This window comes from Rhinichthys klamathensis, unplaced genomic scaffold (assembly GCF_029890125.1).
Source record: "Rhinichthys klamathensis goyatoka isolate OS25496 unplaced genomic scaffold, OSU_Roscu_1.1 h1tg000566l_1, whole genome shotgun sequence".
NCBI classification, from domain to species: domain Eukaryota; kingdom Metazoa; phylum Chordata; class Actinopteri; order Cypriniformes; family Leuciscidae; genus Rhinichthys; species Rhinichthys klamathensis.
In genome coordinates, this window is record NW_026607032.1 from 43,716 (window position 1) to 59,585 (window position 15,870).

At 41.4% G+C, this 15,870-nt stretch overlaps 1 protein-coding gene across 1 annotated transcript in view; it reads left to right on the plus strand.

The window, feature by feature from the left end:
* Nucleotides 1-15,870, plus strand: part of pappa2 (pappalysin 2) — a 105,173-nt gene that overhangs the window by 19,486 nt on the left and 69,817 nt on the right. The window contains exon 3 of the mRNA XM_056239474.1: nt 8,150-8,298. Coding sequence (XP_056095449.1) covers nt 8,150-8,298 — 149 coding nt within the window. The remainder of the gene's footprint in view (nt 1-8,149; nt 8,299-15,870) is intronic.

Genomic DNA, 15,870 nt, shown 5'->3' on the forward strand with positions numbered 1-15,870 from the left:
CTAGTGAAGGGCTTGGGACATTAGCATGATGTAATTTTCCTTCGTTCCTGTGCCAGCCGAGCAACTGCTATTAAGATGAATAGGAATGCTAAAAGATAGATTTCATCAGGGAATTTAAGACCTCCTTAATACTATAGGCCAACATTTTGTAATAGTGGTGACCTGGAGCATGCTGTCCTTGGCACTCCATATTCAAAAAGCAAAGGTTCATTCACTGGACTTATTTTCCTCTAAATATGATGTGTCAATAAGTAGAAATGCTAATAGCCAATGGGACCGGATTAGCCTTGGACTCATAGACTAAGCCCTTAGATAGGTCTTTCCTTACCATGCTGGAAGCGCGTATCGCTAAGGCAGCGGTCCAGAGTTTGCAGAGAATTAATGCAGGGATGACATTTTGATGGCAATTGTATAGCGTGCTTTTTATGTGGAGGTCTGGGATTTTAATGCTTTGCTGTGTGAGTTATAGCCCAGGTATCTAATGCTGGGCAGTAAAGCTCGAGTACCTGCCAATGGCTGTCAGTACTCAAATTTGTTGTTGAAGCAGAGAGAAAAAGCACAGGGGAACCACCAGGTGCTTTTTGGCAAGCTCCAGAAATGGAACGAGAAGAAAGCAAAGACATTTTAGGTCAGACATTTAAGCCAATAGAACTGAAGTACCTGATATCTCTTCTCTTTAGTAATTATTTGATAGATGCTTAGCAATTTTAGCGATTTATGATGTATTTATTTCTTTATTCATTCTGCTGCAAGATATGTGGATTGGTGGTTTTGAAACTACCTGTTTCAATATAACGGTTTTAGTTTTTTTTCTTTTGCTCTGTGTTATTCAAAAGGATTGTGTCCACCTATAAGGTGAACTGTGTAGTTTTTTTTCTTTCCTTAAAATACATTATTCTATCCAAGTTTCGTGCACAGTAAACCCACTTCTCTGAAGTGTTAACCCCCGGAAACACTCAGAAAGTGTAAACAAGTGCTTTTAAAACTTTGCTTTGTTTGAGTGGTCTGACACATTGGAGGACATGAAAAATGGAGGACGGGGCAAGGCGAAAGGGGCAGTATTTTTATGATTTTTTTCTGTTCCATTAGTTCTGCTAATAGCACAGGAATTAGGGGAGACTGGGGTTTGTTGGCACAAGTCTCTGGTGAAATGAACATTAACCCAATATCTTAAGTCATTTTCAATGTCAAAATATTTCATAAATCATTTTAAAGTTTATGTTTTGTAAAATTATACAATATAAAATGATTATAAAAGTATAATTATGTATATAGTGCCATTCATAAAAGTTTGGGGTCAGTGAGATTTAAAAGTAAATAAATAAAAAAGATTATTCAGCAAGTATTTTAATTAAATTCATTAATAGTTACAATAAAGACTTTTATAATGTTACAAAAAATATATACCTTTTAAATAAATGCTGTTCTTTTGGTTTACTCAAAAATATTAAGCAGCACAACTTTTCAACATTGATAATGAGAAATTAATTTTTCTCCGGTAACATTTTACAATAAGGTTCATTTGTTAACTACATTAGTTAACATGAACTAAGAATGAACAATACTTCTTCAGCATTTGTTAATCTTTGTTAATGTTAATTTCAACATTTACTAATACTTTATTAAAATCTTGTTACCATTAGTTAATGCACTGTGAACTAACATGAACAAACAATGAACAGCTGGATTTGTATTAACAAACATTAACAAAGATTAACAAATACTGTAACAAATGTATTTCTCATGGTTAGTTCATGTTAGTTAATAATGTTGAATAAATGAACCTTATTCTAAAGTGTTACCTTTTCTCCAAATTTGCATATTAGAATGATTTCTGAAGGATCACATGACACTGAAGACTGGAGTAATGATGCTGAAAATACAGCTTTACCATCACAGGAATAAACTATATTTGAAAATATTTTACTTTATTGTAATTATATTTGACAATATTACTGATTTACTCTATTTTTTTATCAAATAAATGCAGCCTTGGTGAGCACAAGAGACTTGTTTCAAAAACTTTTGAAAGGTATATGTTCAGAATTATTCTTTATTTAATATTAATACTTTAATATTTTTTATTATATTCATATTTCTGCATGCGATCTATGCCCACATTTATTTATTTATTTATGTTTATTATAGAAAATTTTGTATATACAATATATAACATTCAATCATTTAAAATTTAGTTTTGACCGGAAAAAAATGGACAGTTGTCCTCACCTCACTAGGCTTTGACCTTGTAATGTCTCAACAGAATCAATGAGTGAAGGTAAAGAGGGCAAATTCATTTTTGTGGCAGAACCCAAATAAACCCTGTGCCAGTCAATCCGTGGAGCCGACCAACTCTAGTCTCCCTGACAAATATGATTGCTCAGAGGACTGTGCTGACATTTTCATTTGCTGTTGTTTTTGTCATATTGTGTTTGTTCCCTGAAAAAGCATTTTTGTGGCATCAGTTGCTTTTGTGGTTAGTATTAGATTCCCCTGTGCGAAAGCTTAGGGAAAAACGGACAACATGTTTTCTTTGGGGTTTTTTTTGGTAAGAAAATTCATCACAATTGATTCGATTATGTTCTTCCTTAAACATATTGAAAGGCTGGACTGGTAAATACCGTCAGCACTCACAGCTTAAAGTTATTAGTTAACCACTAATGTCCGGGCATGGAGGAAGTATTTGTTTATGTGAGGCTTGAGTCTGAGTGTTGTTTGAAAAAACAACAACAACTGATTATTGAAGCCAGTAGAAATAATATTTGCTTCAGCCTCTCACACTGTAAAATGTGATTTGTTGCTTAAAACTACAAAAGTGATGTTTTGACTCGATTTAAAATGTTTGGTAATTGATTAAACCAGTAGTATTTGTTGATAAATTACACACTTAACTTGACTCATTGTGACTTTGGATAACTGCAGTGAATTCTATGTGCATTTTGTTTCCTCTTCTACGCAATTCGTCATCTTTCCACAAGGAATGTCAATTTAACGCATCAAGTCAATGCATCTAGGTTACAAATGTTTGTACTTTTTTAATAGCATTTTTGTCTTTACATCTGATAAGACAGTGTAGAAAGTAGATAGGACGCAGGCCGGACTTAAATCTGTGTCATTGTGAGCACACAGCTTATATTTGATATGCTCTTATACATATACTTTATTATTTAACCTCTCGTCATAATCCTTTACCAACTTCCTCCTATACTGTTGCTTCTTACTTATGTTTACTGTAGATTTGTTTAAACCACACATTGATTCAGTTCAATGATTTCAGATCTGTCATTGTAATGACTTAAGCGTCAGCTAGACGGCTAGAGAGATAAGAGAGTTGTTGTCATTTTGGGAAGGGAGAACAGGGAATTGGAAATTCTGCCCATGCTCATGTTTATCCCCCCTCTACTTTCTTTCTCACCTCTTTCACGTGATGTGAATGTTTGAACCCAGACCATACTCTTCGGGTTTGTAAGTTCAAGTCCATTTACCAACATTTTTTATATATAGCCCATCACATTATCATAGATTCTGCCATATAAACAGTATAAAAAAAACCATAAAATATTTAAAGCACCATTTTTTGCCACAAGATGCCACTGTTTTCGACACTCTTGATGCTTCGAATCTTTTCCCGAAACAATCAGAGAAAGGTTCAAAGATTTGGAAAAAGCTTCAAAGATTTGGAAAAAGCTTCAAAGATTTGGAAAAATCTTAATTTTTCCATCCCTATACTCAATATTGTATGCCTTTTTGCAAATGTTTCAATCAAGTTTAGCTGTTTTAGAAATTGTTTACTCATTTTGAGCCTGGGTTTTAACGTTAACTATCTGTAATGTCATTGTCCGTGTGTGGAAAAAGCGCCAATTAAACAAAACTAAAGTAGCCAATCAGATTTCTTTTCACCCATCCCCCACCACTGCACACACATACAGGTCCTTCTAAAAAAATTAGCATATTGTGATAAAGTTAATTATTTTCCATAATGTAATGATAAAAAATAAACTTTTATATATTTTAGATTCATTGCACACCAACTGAAATATTTTAGGTCTTTTATTGTTTTAATACTGATGATTTTGGCATACAGCTCATGAAAACCCAAAATTCCTGTCTCAAAAAATTAGCATATCATGAAAAGGGTCTCTAAACGAGCTATTAACCTAATCATCTGAATCAACTAATTAACTCTAAACACCTGCAAAAGATTCCTGAGGCTTTTAAAAACTCCCAGCCTGTTTCATTACTCAAAACCGCAATCATGGGTAAGACTGCCGACCTGTTTGCTGTCCAGAAGGCCATCATTGACACCCTCAAGCAAGAGGGTAAGACAGAAAGAAATTTCTGAACAAATAGGCTGTTCCCAGAGTGCTGTATCAAGGCACCTCAGTGGGAAGTCTGTGGGAAGGAAAAAGTGTGGCAAAAAACACTGCACAACGAGAAGAGGTGACCGGACCCTGAGGAAGATTGTGGAGAAGGACCGATTCCAGACCTTGGGGGACCTGCGGAAGCAGTGGACTGAGTCTGGAGTAGAAACATCCAGAGCCACCGTGCACAGGCGTGTGCAGGAAATTGCTACAGGTGCCGCATTCCCCAGGTCAAGCCACTTTTGAACCAGAAACAGCGGCAGAAGCGCCTGACCTGGGCTACAGAGAAGCAGCACTGGACTGTTGCTCAGTTTTGCATGTCATTCGGAAATCAAGGTGCCAGAGTCTGGAGGAAGACTGGGGAGAAGGAAATGCCAAAATGCCTGAAGTCCAGTGTCAAATACCCACAGTCAGTGATGGTCTGGGGTGCCATGTCAGCTGCTGGTGTTGGTGCACTGTGTTTTATCAAGGGCAGGGTCAATGCAGCTAGGTATCAGGAGATTTTGGAGCACTTCATGCTTCCATCTGCAGAAAAGCTTTATGGAGATGAAGATTTCATTTTTCAGCACGACCTGGCACCTGCTCACAGTGCCAAAACCACTGGTAAATGGTTTACTGACCATGGTATTACTGTGCTCAATTGGCCTGCCAACTCTCCTTACCTGAACCCCATAGAGAATCTGTGGGATATTGTGAAGAGAAAGTTGAGAGACGCAAGACCCAACACTCTGGATGAGCTTAAGGCCGCTATCGAAGCATCCTGGGCCTCCATAACACCTCAGCAGTGCCACAGGCTGATTGCCTCCATGCCACGCCGCATTGAAGCAGTCATTTCTGCAAAAGGATTCCCGACCAAGTATTGACTATTGAGTGCATAACTGAACATAATTATTTGAAGGTTGACTTTTTATTTTATTTTATTAAAAACACTTCTTTTATTGGTCGGATGAAATATGCTAATTTTTTGAGACAGGAATTTTGGGTTTTCATGAGCTGTATGCCAAAATCATCAGTATTAAAACAATAAAAGACCTGAAATATTTCAGTTGGTGTGCAATGAATCTAAAATATATGAAAGTTAAATTTTTATCACATTATGTAAAATAATGAACTTTATCACAATATGCTAATTTTTTGAGAAGGACCTGTACACACATCTGACTTTACAACACACAAACACACACCTTTATTTATTCTCATTCTCTCTTGCTTTCTCAATAGCTGGGTTTCAGTCACGTGATTATGATGACGCGCAGAATTCAGATGGAGGGCAGGGAGTGAAGAGCGCAATGGACGAGATGGAGGAAAGTCCGTACTGTACTACTTTACACGCTATTACAAGGGAAAGATATAAAAAAAAAATCAAACATATGTTGGACGTGATCCTTGCGTTATGAAGAGTAGCGATTTTTCAACTGAATTGAAAGATTTTCCTGCCATCGGGGCGGTAGATATCAGCAACTACCTCGTCTTACAGACATACTTTGACTTTACAAAGTTTGTAAATGTTACACGTTACACAAACATAGCCATATAAGTTGTATTAACTCAACTTTGATGAAGTTATCACTGCACACACGGGCATTTTCCCATTCGGCTCCTCCCGACCGCAGACGTAGGTTTCTTGCATTTTCCCCCCTTATGAACAACAACTTTTGGTACACGATAAAAACTCCTCGTGGTTTGATCGATTTAAGCAACCATAAAAGACGCAAAACATAGGCATTTTGAGTTTGTTATAGCGCTTTCTAAATACAGCAAATCACTTCCTGCCCTCCATTTGCATTTCGCGACATGGCAACGCAGTGGCGTGACGTCATATGAAAACAAGCTATATGTCATGAGTGTACACAGATAGATTAATAATCAATTTTAAAAATATGTAAATAATAGAAACGGCATTACTTAGCGCCTTCTCATGGTACGCACAGTGCGTACAGCTGCAAGCGCCACTGATGTCCATGATGTTGAATATTTAGTCTAAACATTCAAATGTAAGTCAGGAAGGTTTTAGAAAAACACTGAAATACATAGAAATGATAAATCACAGAATTGTAACTGCAAAAAAAAGTTTTTCTTCATCTTCTCCCAATCATATTTTGTCTTGATCTTCTCCTAATCAGCATTTTTGTGCTTTCTAATGAATAAACAAGATAACATTTCTTGAGAAGATAAATTGCTAATAAAACCAATAACGTAATAATAAAACATAACTTTTCAGAGAATGTTTTTCAAATTACATGTATTTTTCTTACCCCTTTGGCAACTATTTTATTTCAGTATAAATCAAAAAGATGAAAAGATTTGATTAAAAAACAAAAAGAAAATACTGATTAAGAACATGATTTTTTTGCAAAGTGATTGACTAAGAATAAAAAAATAGAATAAATCACCTGTCATAATGTGCAACCTTCACTTTTGCTAAACCTGTTTTATTTCCAATATTCTGCATCTGATTGACTTTTCTATCAACAATGATTCACTGAACAAAAAATTGTGGTCCAAAACATATTTGTAGCACTTATTTTCCAGATCACATCTGGAAAAGATCGTTCACCTTTAAATGTGAATATAAATAGTTAAATCATTGTAATTATTTTGCTGAATTAGCCATATAGGCAACTGGAGCACTCAAAAAGATTGGCTCTGCCTTTGCTTGTTTAATAAAAAACGACGTCAGAAGTATGATGCTTGGTTTATTCTCGCATGGAACGGGTCCAAGAAACAGTAGGTGGTTCAGCTAATAGGCTCGACCCTTTAGAATGATCCAAAGGGCATTAAGAAACCAGACCTCTTCAAACCAACGGGTCAATGATATGAGGTGCAAAGGCTTAAGCAGCTATGAAAGCAAAAGAGAAAAATTACATGTGACATATTCCAAAGTAAAAATAAGTTCACATCACACATCACACATCAAAGCCCCTCTATGGCGATTCAACACAGCTGGGAGTAGAATGAAAAAGAGGGTAGTCGTTTCATGCGCCATAACCAGTTCGAACAATTATAATCTCTAATCATTGTGACATAAAGTGATTTTTTAACGACTGTTGTTTTTAAAACTGCTAATAAAAGTCAAGAGGCAAATTTAAAAACACGTACCGTGTATCACATCGTACCGCAGAAAATTTTATGTTTGTTCTCTTTCAAATTCCAGTTGATTATACTTCTGATGGCCTGTACCATATAACTAAAGGTGTCGTTGAAAAACGTTAAGTAAAATTTTAAATTGTCTGTCCCTTTTAAATCTCGATTTGACAGTCTCAATCTTTCAAAGAAAAAGTGAATAACTTAGATTTTTTAATAACTTTAAATAATAATCAATGTTTCAAAAATAATTTAATTCTGCTGTAAAGCAGCTCTAAAAAAGATAGTCTCATTATTCATCAGAAGTCAGTTCAGTGTTGCCAATGTAGAGTTCAATAACTGTGCATCAATTATCAATCATAAGAGGAGTTTTTGAGCTGCCCTGCAGAAAATGGTTGTGACATCATCTTGCTCAATTGAGATAATGTTTGGCTCTCATTCAATAACGCCAGTGCAATCAAATAAAAAATATTACTGAATATTAAGAGCCCCCATAAGTAAGGCATAGTTGCAAGGAACCTTACATCAGGAGAAAAAAAAACAAAAAACAAAAAAACCTTGGGAGAAGCCAGACTCAGTTGGGGCCCGGTTCTCCTTTGGCCAATGTCTTTCATGCTGTTCATTCATGTTTATGACACTTCTCTTAAAAATAACTTATTTTCTATGCTACGTGGTTTGACTGTGTGTCAATATCTCTGTTACAGGGCTTATCTGAGCATAAAGGAACTGAAGGAGCTGCTTCATCTGAGCAGTTCAGACATGCTCAACGTGTTCTTTGCTAATAATTCAGCACGCGAGGAGCTTGCTGGAGTCGCCACCTGGCCATGGGCAAAAGAAGCCCTTACTCATCAAGGTAAGATGTCCACTCAAATTTAATGCAAGAGCTCATGAACATTAGCCTGGTTAAAACCAGACCATTCTCAGTTGTAACTGAGTTATGGTCTGGCAAAGCGTCATAGACAAATCATTTCCAGAGGGGCGTCACCAACGGACGTCGCGGATAGACCTAAAACCAATCAGAGCGATGAAGGAGATGACGTAGAGCGGCGGAGAAACATCTCCGAGTGTTGTTCTTTGCTCGGTTTTTAACAAAAAGGAAACGTTCAAATCGCTAAAAACAGACGCGATAGCTAATTCGAACGAGTGATGTTCGACGGCGGCATCCATCTTTGTAATGTAGGCTACAAAATCTGCTTCAAAATCCCAGCGCTGTCGTCATCGTGTAAAGCCCGCCCCAACGTTTCTAAATGGTGCCTCGATTTCGACGGATTGGAAATGGGCGTGAATGAGCTCTTTGCCAGACTAACTTTCTGAGCAAATCTAAATTTGCCGGAAGTTGTCTGGGTTTTCCCAGGCTACATGAACATGACAAAATCCAGTTTTATTCGAAATAAGGTGTAATTTTTTTTTCTTTAAAGCCCGAAACCCAAATAATGATGTGAACATGAAGATTTAATGATGAAAACATGACTTAACTATAAGCATAGACATGATTCAGCTAGACTAGAATAAACTAGAATAAACCATTCTAGGTGTAGTCGATTGTACATCTAGACCAGGGGTTCTCAACTCTGGCCCTCGAGGTCCACTTTCCTGCACAACCCGAATCCAACACACCTGAACAAGCTAATCAAGGTCTTCAGGATTACTAGAATGTTACAGGCCGGTGAGTTTTAACCAAGGTTGGAGCCAAACTCTACAGGAAAAAGTTGAGAATCCCTGATCTAGATTAGACTAGACTAAAAAATGCCAAACCAACCGCATGACATGAAGACTATGAAAACACAATTATAAACATAACGTGATTTGACTAGACTATAGACTGAAATACTGGACTTGAGTCCAGAAATCGCCTAAGGTTGGCTGGTTAGCATTGCTCAGTTAGCCCCTGCCGGTAGATACACCATCTGGTTTTAAAAAGCATATTTTTCTATTGATGGCCTTTTTAAAAGGCAGAAAAACTTTTTTTTGCAAATAACTCATAAATCACCAATATTTCACCACATAATAGCTGATGTTTTATTTCTTGTTGTTTTAAATGCTCTGAAAAGCGTGAAATGGATTTATATTTTCCCCCACATTTGGCGTCATAGCTCAGTAGTCGCCAGTGAAGAGGTTGGTACTATGCATATTTTTAGATATAACATGAGAACAAAACTTTAAAATAAAAGACAAACTAATATTTCAAAATAAAAGACCAGGGACTTAACAGAACAGATCTACCTCTTGGCCTCCATACCCAACTGGGTTCATTCTACCATGGACAATGTCAAGTTAAGATCTCAGATGTTTCCTATCGCTACATTCCCCAAAGCACATGTGTTTTTTTTGGACCTAATGCCATACATCTTCTTGTTCATGACTTTCTTTTTTTCGATCGCCTTACATCTTTTCTTTAAAGAAACACATTCTTGTCTCTTCCTCCTTGTTGTCTGTATTTGCTTTTACGAGATTAATGGGCCGTAAACTCAAGCATAAAAGAAAACACTTGCAGCACGCATAGATTTCCCTGTAGATTGCCCATTAATCATTAAGGCTGTCCACCGGGAGAGAAGAAAAGGAACTCGACAACAACCAAACAAAAACAAAAGAAGGGTATTGCCCTGTTGCCATCTCCATCCAACTGCCAGCTGATTTTATAGTACCCGTCGTTGTTGTGTTTTAGAGCTCATTAAAATGGTCTCGGTGAAGTCCAGCTCCTTTAAAAAAAGGAGATTTCTCTCAAGCAGGAAGGTTTCTTATATAAGTCCCCCTCCCATTGGTTCAGGATCCACGAGCAGACATTTTGGTCTTGGCTTTTTGGGTTAGAGCTTTTGTTAATGAGATGATTTTGGCCTATGTGTAGAATGTGAACTTTTAAACCGACATTAGCATGAGTAATTAGCACCAACCTGTTTTTATGAGCTTGAATTTGGCTACAGTTTGTTTCTAAAGTATATATGATAACACTTTACATTAGTGTTTAATTTGTAAACATTTATTTAATTTATTAGTTATCAAACAAACATTTTCACAGCATTTATTAATTCAGAGTAATGCTCCTTTGTTAATATATTATTGTTCATTTTTAAATATTTTTCATTCATATTTCATTAAGTGATTTTAATTCATAGAACTTGTAAATGTAAAAATAAAAATGTATAAGAACATGTAAAAATGACAATTAACCAAGATTAATAAATGCTGTAAAAGTATTGTTTGTCGGTATTTCATGTTGCATTAACTATAAGTTATATAACCTTTTAGTAAAGTGTGTAAGGATTGCTCAGAGTCAAGTTATATAACCTTATAGTAAAGTGTGTAAGGATTGCTCAGAGCCGGTAAAATCCATTTGCAGCTTTTATTTGATATAGGTAGACAATAGTAGAAGGGCTAGGCAAAGAGTACTCAGAGACACAGGCGTTTAAGTCCAGGCCAGGCAGAGATTCGTCGAAGCACGGTAAACAGGCCAGGGTCAAGGAAGCCAGAGAATAATCGAAAGCCAGGAAACAGTCCAAGGTCTAGGTAGCCAGAGAATGATCATAGATAACAGCAAACAGTCCGAGATCTGAACCAGTAGGAGAAAACACAAGGATAAACGCTCAGTAGGTAAGCCAGGGCTAAACAATACTTCGCACTGAATGAGGGTTGAGAGCTGGTTAAATACACAAGCAAATGGGATACAGGTGTGAGAGCCATGAGTGGAAACAGGTGTGTGTGATGTCCAGATGAACTGCATGATGGGAGATGTAGTGTTAATACTCAGGAGACGGCTCTCTACGTGGGTTTGAAGGAGGTGATACAGGAAACTCCTGCGTTACAGAGCCCCCTCCCTGCGAGCGACTCCCGGCGCGAGAAGGTAACCGGCGACGTGGTCTTCCACGAGGTCGAGGAGCAGGTTTGCTGGGATGTGCTTGGTGGAATTCCTCGATAAGTGTGGGATCTAGGATGTCCTTAGCTCTGATCCAACACTGTTCCTCTGGACCGAACCCCTCCCAGTCGACTAGGTACTGAAGGACGTTACCTCTGCGCCTGGAATCCAGCAGTTCTCTTACCCGATACGCTTCCTCGCCGTCTACCAGGATTGGAGGAGTGGTTTGTGTTGTGAGTTCCTCTATTGTCCCTCTCTCGGGACTGACAGCAGGTTTCAGCAGGGAAACATGGAATGTCGGAGCTATACGATAGTTAGTGGGAAGTTTTAGACGAAACGACACTGGAGTAACTTGTTTTAGGATCTGGAATGGACCGACATATCTGGGGCTGAGCTTGCGGCAGGGAAGCCGTAGTTTGAGATCCTTTGTGGACAGCCAGACCCATTGACCTGGGCGGTAATGGGGGGCTGGTCTACGATGTCGGTTGGCGTGGCGCTCCTGGCGCCTAACCGCATGTACCAGATGGGTATGCGCTTGATCCCAGACCTCCTCACTCCTTTAAAGCCATTCGGTAACGGAAGGGAGCTCTGTGGGTTCCCCGGACCAAGGGAACAGCGGGGGTTGGAAGCCAAGAATGCACCGAAACGGAGTTAAACCAGTGGCGGGCTTAACCAGGGAGTTCTGCGCATACTCTGCCCAGAACAGATATTGGCTCCACTCTGCTTGTTGTCGCTGGCAGTATGTGCGCAAGAACCGAATGATGTCCTGGTTCAGACGTTCTGTCTGCCCGTTGGATTGGGGATGATATCCGGAGGACAAGCTGATGTTTACATTGAGGTGTTTGAAAAAAGCTCCCCAAACTCTAGAGGTGAACTGTGGCCCTCGGTCTGACACGATGTCGTCCGGCAGACCGTAGAAGCGAAACACCTGATTACACAGGATTTCGGCAGTGGCGAGTGCTGTGGGCAGTTTGGGTAGTGCCACCAGTCTGCATGCCTTGGAGAAGCGATCGACTATGGTCAGTATGGTGGTGGTACCCTGGGATTCCGGGAGGTCGGTGATGAAATCTATAGCGATGTGCGACCAAGGTCGTTGGGGAATGGGCAATGGAGTGAGAAGTCCAGCGGGGAGTTGACGAGGTGTCTTGGAAGTGTTACAGCTGGTACAGCTTTGGATGTGGTTGGTGGTGTCTGTGAGTAAAGAGGACCACCAGAACCGGTTGCGGAGCAGGTGAACGGTGGCGGTGATACCAGGATGAACCTGATCTATGAGGCGAGTACGTAGGGAAATAGGCACATATAGGCGATCAGGAGGGCAATTCATAGGTGGAGGTTCCTGCTGATTGAACAGTTCGATCTCCGTGGTGATGTCCCATTGTACTGGGGCGATGAGCAAACTCTCAGGAAGGATATTCTCGGTACCCGTTGTTTCGGTTGTCTCCTCAGTTTGACGAGAGAGAGCGTCGGCCTTAGTATTCTTGGAACCTGGTCGGTATGTGATGGTGAACTGGAACCTGGTAAAGAACAGGGCCCACCGAGCCTGACGAGGATTCAAGCGTTTGGCCGAACAGAGGAATTCGAGGTTTCTATGGTCAGTGAGGATGATGAATGGTTCCTGCGCTCCTTCCAACCAGTGCCGCCACTCCTCTAGAGCCAATTTCATGGCCAATAACTCACAGTTGCCCACATCGTAGTTGCACTCCGCGGGAGTGAGCTTACGGGAGAAAAAGGCCCAAGGATACATTTTCTCAGGCATGCCCTGACGCTGGGAGAGAACTGCTCCTACTCCAGTGTTGGAAGCATCCACTTCGACGATGAACTGGCGCATGGGGTCGGGGTGCCGCAGAATGGGAGCAGAAGTGAAGTGAGCTCGGAGATCATCAAAGGCTTTGGAGGACTCGGGTGACCAGCTCAGACGATGGTTGTAGCGTTTTGTCATGGCAGTCAGAGGAGCGGCAACTGTACTGTAATTCCTGATAAACCGACGATAGAAGTTTGCAAATCCCAGGAACCGTTGTAACTGCTTGATGGTCTGGGGAACTGGCCAACTCAGGACTGCCTGAACCTTCTTTTCGTCCATCGCCACACCCTCTGAACTGATTACGTAACCCAGGAAAGACGTACTCGTGCGGTGGAATTCACATTTCTCGAATTTGGCAAAGAGCTGGTAGTGGAGAAGTCGTTGGAGAACTGATCTGACGTGCTTCACGTGCTCCTCCATGGTTGAGGAGTAGATTAAAATGTCGTCGATGTAGACGATCACCCATTTCTCCAGCATATCACGAAAGACGTCGTTCATGAACGCTTGGAAGACCGAAGGACTGTTGGACAGACCGAACGGCATGACGAGGTACTCATAGTGCCCACTAGTGGTGGAGATGGCAGTCTTCCACTCGTCTCCTTTGCGAATTCAAACCAGGTTGTAGGCATTACGGAGATCCAACTTGGTATAATACTTGGCCTGGCGAAGCTGTTCGAGAGCGGCTGGTACCAACGGCAGTGGATACCTGAACTTGACTGTAACTTCATTCAACCCACGGTAGTCGATACAAGGACGCAGAGTGCCATCCTTCTTAACGAAGAAGAAACCGGCTGCGGCGGGCGAGGTCGAAGGCTGAAGGAACCCCTTGGCTAATTCCTCCTCGATGTACTTCCTCATGGCTTCGGACTCAGGCTGTGACAGGGGAAAGACTCTGCCCTTAGGTGGTGTGGCGCCGGGTAACAGCTCGATGGCGCAATCACTTGAACGGTGCTCAGGAAGTTGTGCAGCCCGGTGTTTGCTGAAGACGTCAGCCAGATCGGAGTATTCGGCGGGCAGGTTAGGATCACTGAACCCGGGCGTGGAAGCCTGGAGGGAGTGGTTTGGAGTACGCTTGACCTTGGACAGGCATGTTCTGTGACAAGAGAGGTCCCATTGGACGATCTGGTTCTCGCGCCAGGAGATTTGGGGATTGTGTGTACGTAGCCATGTAAGGCCCAGGACTATGTGGTGCTTGGAGCCCCGGATAACATAAAACCTGATAGACTCAGAGTGAAGTGTTCCCATGTGTAAGGTTACCTCTTCGGTGAGTCTGAGGATCCTCCCCTCTCCTAAGGGCCGACCGTCTAGCGCCTCCACTGTTAATGGAAAATCACAGGGATTAGTTTGAAGTTTGTGCTGAACTATGAACTTGTGAGACATGAAATTTCCTGCAGCTCCTGAATATAGCAATGCTGTAGTGTCAATCTTCCTGCCATGGAGAGAGAGACGAACAGGTAGAATGAAACCGGGCCACTGGTTGTCTGAAACACCCGTTGCACTCACCGGTTGAACCTGGGAAGGTGGGCGAACTGGACAGGTGAGTCTTCGATGACCAGACTGACCGCAGTAGAGGCAACGGTGCTGCTGCATGCGTCGCTCACGTTCCTCGGGAGTAAGACTAGTGAAACCCAGCTGCATGGGCTCTGATCCAAGCATGTCGTCAGAACGTGCACGATAGGAGGCTTGAGGAGTACGACGAGAGCGAATCAGGTTGTCGATCTCGATAGCCATGTTGATATATTCGTTTAACGACCTCCCCTCGTCGCGGCACGCCAATTCAGATTGTAGTTCGTTGGTAAGGCCCTTTCTGAACAAAGTCTTTAGAGTGTCCTCAACCCAATTGGTCTGTGCAGCAAGGGTACGAAACGTGAGGGTATAATCAGCGGTGGTTCTTCTCCCCTGTGTGTGACTGAGAAGGCGTTCCCCAGCATCACCCTGTTCTGCGGGGTGTTCAAAAATGCAGCGGAATTCATGGGTGAATGACGCGAACGTGGTAAAGGGGAATCCCTCCGGCCTCCAGATGGCGGTCACCCATTCCAGCGCCTTCCCGGTGAGAAGTGAACACACGAAGGCTATTTTCCCGGCATCTGTGGGATGTAATGTGGGCTGTTGGTCAAAGTAGAGGCGGCATTGGAGTAGGAAACCCTTGCATCTCGCTGACGCACCGTCGAACTTCTCTGGAAGAGCGAGACGAGGATTGACAGTCGCACTCGCAGTCGACGGGGAAGCCCCAGAGGGCTGATCGGTGGTGGCGTTGGCCGCTGATACTTGCAGTCCTCGGATGGCGTTCACGAGCTCATCAGTGAGCGTTGTAAGGTGATCCAACTGATGTTTGTACTGTACTAGTGCAGCAGCCTGTGCAGTTACGTCGGTGGTCAACTGTGAGACCGCTGCTGGACCTGGGTTTGGCGAAGTATTCTGTAAGGATTGCTCAGAGTCGGTAAGATCCATTTGCAGCTTTTATTTGATATAGGCAGACAATAGTAGAAGGGCTAGGCAAAGAGTACTCAGAGACACAGGCGTTGAAGTCCAGGCCAGGCAGAGATTCGTCGAAGCACGGTAAACAGGCCAGGGTCAAGGAAGCCAGAGAATAATCGAAAGCCAGGAAACAGTCCAAGGTCTAGGTAGCCAGAGAATGATCGTAGATAACAGCAAACAGTCCGAGATCTGAACCAGTAGGAGAAAACACAAGGATAAACGCTCAGTAGGTAAGCCAGGGCTAAACAATACTTGCACTGAATGAGGGTTGAGTGCTGGTTAAATACACAAGCAAA